Genomic DNA, 4,790 nt, shown 5'->3' on the forward strand with positions numbered 1-4,790 from the left:
CGACCCTGGAGTTGTAGGTTTCCACCTTTTTGTCATTAGCTTTGATTTTCTTCTCCCCTAATTCTACCTGTTTGGTCAGTCCCTGATTTGTTTTCATTCGACCTCTCTACGAACGGTTCATCCCTGCAGGTGACTTCCTGGGATGAATCGGGTTCAACTCTGCTCGGTGCGCGACTTTGGTTCTGTAACTAAGCTATCGCCGCCTGTTGAGCCTGCAACATTTCGAAGATCACCCGTAGACTGATCCCGTCTCCTCCAATATTTTGTGTATTTTGAGCTGTCGATCGGGTTCCACCACGGATGTTATTCTCAGGGTCAATAGGCAGGTTTGTGTCTATAGCCACATGTGAATTAGCATCAATTGGGTCTGCGACCGAAATTCTGATGGGATCAACGAGCGGTACCTCGTCACCGGGCGCTATGTTATTTTCACCGTGATGACCAGACTCGTTGTCAACATATAAGGGTGTTGATTGGGAGTTCGATATTTTGAGTTTAATCCTGAAATTAGAGACACTTCAAAGAATAAGTGAGTGTTATGGAGATTTGTATCAAAATAATCACTATTATCCTTAGCCCCACGGTGGGCGCCAAACTGTTTACCCTCAAAATCGGATAACAATTAAATTTGTAAGTGATTTTAAGGATACGTAGATTAACTTGACACAAAACGATGAATTAGATTGCAATCGAAATAAATGATGGTAAAGTAAATGCAAACCACACGAATTGGGTAATTTCAGCCTTGGAAGGTTAGCCACCCTCGGGCCGAATGTACTTCGATCGATATCAAGACACAGAAGAATAAGAGCTTAAAGAGAATAATGATGTATTGCTTTAGAATGCGTGTTACCATCTGCTAAATGAATTATCAGACCCCCTTTATATAGTAGAGGAATCCTATTTTAGGTACAATTCTATATAAGGTAAAAAAATCTCTTGATTTGGTGATTGTCGGTTCCTTATTGATACGTGCCGAGATTTCCGCCGTAATATCCGACCGGTCACGAATATTTCGGTCTTCTATTGGTTATGCTAACAATGTTTCTTCGAGCTCGTTCGTGGTTATGGTCGACTCCGGGATCACAGACACAATGTTCTCGAAGTTAGGCGTTCTGACCCCGGGTTCTAGTCCGGTGGGACTTAGAGTCAATTTTCTGCCCTTTATTGCCAAGTTCCGAGCCTGACCCACCATGTCGTAGGCGAGCTCGATTTCGACTGTATACATCCCTTTCATTAGTTTAGGACTTTCAGCAATCATACATATTAAACTTTCAATTTGACTTCAAACAAAATTTGAATAGAACACTTCAAAGAAAAAAAAAAAGATTGATATTTTTGTTGTTTTCTGAAACGCAGACGCCCCTCGCATTTCACAAGAATTATAGAATAAGTAAAGTTGCAATAAAATGGAATCTATTTGAAGGAGAGGGAGGAGGAGGAGGGGGAATATATGAATAAAATTCACAGATAATGACAACTTTAATTAAGGTGGACTGCAACTAATATCTTAGACTATATGATAAGATTAGTTAACGTGGGATAAGGCCAAAAAAGCAGTTCTTGTCCATAAAAATGGAAAACCCAACCCCAAAAATTATTAAGGCATTTGGTAGAAAGCATCTAGAAGGAGGAGGAAATGTGTCTTCTTGCTAATTATACAAAAGACTTGTCTTTATGAGGACGGTAGGTTAGATATATAATTTGTTTCAGTTGTTTTTTTGTCTGTTTCAAGTTAGCATCTTTCTTGCTTTCCGAACAACCAAAAGTAAGCAAAACAGAAAAATTAAAACATCACCATGATACATACGTGTAGGGAGTGGATGAGATCTCTTAAACTCTCAAATCTCAATTGCAGGTTCGAATTCGAGCTTTGAGAGGGGAAAAAAAACTCGTTGTAGGATGTCGTACTTTTTTTCCGCTTTACATAACACATATTCAACTTAATCGGATCAGTAATTTCGAATATCAAATAGTTAATAAAAAATAAAAGATAGCATATATAAGCCTGCTCATATTGAAAGACAATTCACAAAGAATAAATGGTAAAAGAAAATAATATGAAGGGAAAAACAAATTACAGTTTGATCTTGATATTGAACACTTTATTTTTCCAACAAAAAGATACCCTTCAATCCTTTGTATTAATTAAAAAAAAAATTGATTATTACAATCGAGTACTCTTTATATAGCTGCCCATTGTCCTACTACTATTGTCACAAAATGACAAGAAAGAATTTTCCAAGATAATTTAATCCCCATCTTACATTTTCCCCTTATATAAAGCTGCCTTTTGGTCCTCCTATAAAACGGCCCCTCTCTCATCTCTTATCAATATACAAACAAGCAAAGATGGGAGATATTGTTGATCATGAGGAAGAATTGTTGTGTCTTAGACTTGCTATAGTAACAAATTCATGTTGTGAGAGGAAAAAGATCAAGAAGAGGAAGAGGAGGGAATTAGCTTTCATCAACAATTGGGATTTGAATGAAAGTAATTATTGTGAAGGAAAAATATTTAGGCTTTTGGAGTTGAGAGAAGCCATGCTAAAAATAGATGTAAAGAAAAAGGGTAGTGTGGTTGAAGATGGAAAAGGGCTTCATCTAATCCATTCATTGCTTATTTCTGCCACAGCAGTTGATGAAAATAGCATTGATTCAGCTGTGGAAAATCTTCAGGAATTATACCAAAATGTTTCCTTACTTGGAGATTCTGTCCAAAGGGTTGCTGCCTATTTTGCTGATGGATTAATAGCGAGGCTATTAACGCGAAATTCGCCTTTTTATGACATGATAATAAAGCTTCCTACACAAGAAGAAGAGTTCTTGGCTTTCACTGAATTCTACAAGGTCTCTCCTTTTTACCAATTTGCTCATTTCACATCTAACCAAGCCATTCTTGAAGCATTTGAAAAAGAAGAAAATACCAACAATGGATTCTTGCATGTTATTGACTTTGCCATATCCTATGGATTCCAATGGCCTTCTCTTATTCAATCTCTCTCTGAAAATGCAACCACATCTAATAGAATCTCTCTCAAGATCACTGGCTATGGAAAAACAATCGATGAATTGAGAGAAACCGAGACAAGGCTTGTCAGTTTTGCAAAGGGTTTTCGAAATTTATCTTTTGAGTTTCAAGGGATTTTAAGTGGATCGAAACTTAGTAACCTAACAAAAAGGAAGAATGAAACATTAGCTGTAAATTTTATCTTTCATTTGAACTCATTAAGCAGTTATTCCAAGATCTCCTACACGTTGAAAGAAGTCCATAGCCTTTGCCCTTCAATTGTCACCATAGTGGAACAAGAAGGATGCAAAAGCCCTCAAAATTTCTTGCCAAGATTCATGGAGTCATTGCATTATTTTGCAGCCATGTTCGACTCATTGGATGATTGCTTACCAATTGATAGTATTGAAAGATTGAGCATTGAAAAAAACCATCTTGGGAAAGAGATCAAGAATGTGTTGAACTATGAAAAAAATAACAATTTCTTATCAAGATATGAGCAAATGGAGACATGGAAAGGAAGAATGGAAAGCCATGGATTTTTAGGACTTCCATTAAGTTCTAAGAATATAATGCAAGCAAAGTTACTTTTGAAAATCAGAAGTCATTCTTCCCCAATACAACTTGATGGAGGAAATGGAGGGTTTAGGATATTTGAAACGGAAGATCCAAGAGCTATTTCTCTAGCATGGCAAGATAGGTCTATTGTAACTGCATCTGCATGGCATTGTGTACTGTAGAAACTATTCTAACATTATTATTCAAATTTTTTTCCTTCACTATGAAAAAATATATTGGAACTTCCTATGAAATATATTCTTCTCCTTTTGGCTGAATACATATACGGAGACACCTAAGTTGCCATGATTTTTTATTTAGATACCTCAAGTAAACTTTTTTCCGATTAAACACCAGTAATAGATCCAAAGTGTACCAATCAGACATATTTCGCTAACAATAATATGATTGATAGCGTGAATTGCATCATATAAAATATTCTTTGGCTTGATGTTCCTGGCTGTAAATAATATAAAGATTGTGCTAAGTTTACCACCTTTAATTATTTACCAACTTGGAAATTTGATTATGGGCATAAGATAATATATATGGTGAATAATGAGAACATGAGAACAATACTTTTTATAACACTCAAAATATGAAAATAATTTCATGTAAAGCATATCTCAGATCTCAATATGATCATCAACAAATGACCTGTGATTTTTGTTGAATTGTGTTACCTCATTTAAAAATTTAAGTTTTTTTTTGCTTGAAGGCGAAATATTATTATTATGCAGGAAATTAAAGAAAGTTATTACATTCCGGTCTTAACGAAGCAGTCCCTAGTATGTCTTTGCGAAAAGTAGAGAAAGCAAATAAAGGTGGTTCACTCCAGAAGTGGTCTTCACACTCACCGTTAGTATGTGAGTTATAGCTGCTCTCAAACTGCGCCACTGTGTGCGCCACTTGGTTTCCTTCACATTAGACATGCCTAACATCCGGATGGCCCAGTGCGTTGAGTAGGAACTTGTAATCATGAAGAAAATTAGCATTAGCTTTGTTGTGAAGTTTGTCTTGTAATAGGTAGAGTAATACCTGGCAATCTGTTTCCACTATAATCGATATTCGATTTTTTGTGAAAGGAAATTCCAATCCTTTTAGTAGGGAAAGAATTTCTCCTTCGATGGGTGATGAGACCATTATGTGACAGGAGAATCCATCAATCCATTTTCTTTCAGAATCTCTGATGATTCCACCTGCTCCTCCAATGTTGAAGTTT

At 36.2% G+C, this 4,790-nt stretch overlaps 1 protein-coding gene across 1 annotated transcript; it reads left to right on the forward strand.

Annotated features, from left to right (window-relative positions):
* The first annotated feature begins 2,238 nt into the window (after positions 1–2,238).
* LOC104112441 (GRAS family protein RAM1-like) lies at positions 2,239–3,822 on the forward strand. Its single transcript, XM_009622369.4, has one exon. It carries the CDS (start codon positions 2,353–2,355, stop codon positions 3,748–3,750), a length of 1,398 nt encoding a protein of 465 aa, XP_009620664.1. The 5' UTR covers positions 2,239–2,352; the 3' UTR covers positions 3,751–3,822.
* Positions 3,823–4,790: the final 968 nt, after the last annotated feature.

Source organism: Nicotiana tomentosiformis, chromosome 4 (assembly GCF_000390325.3).
Source record: "Nicotiana tomentosiformis chromosome 4, ASM39032v3, whole genome shotgun sequence".
Classification (NCBI taxonomy): Eukaryota; Viridiplantae; Streptophyta; class Magnoliopsida; order Solanales; family Solanaceae; genus Nicotiana; species Nicotiana tomentosiformis.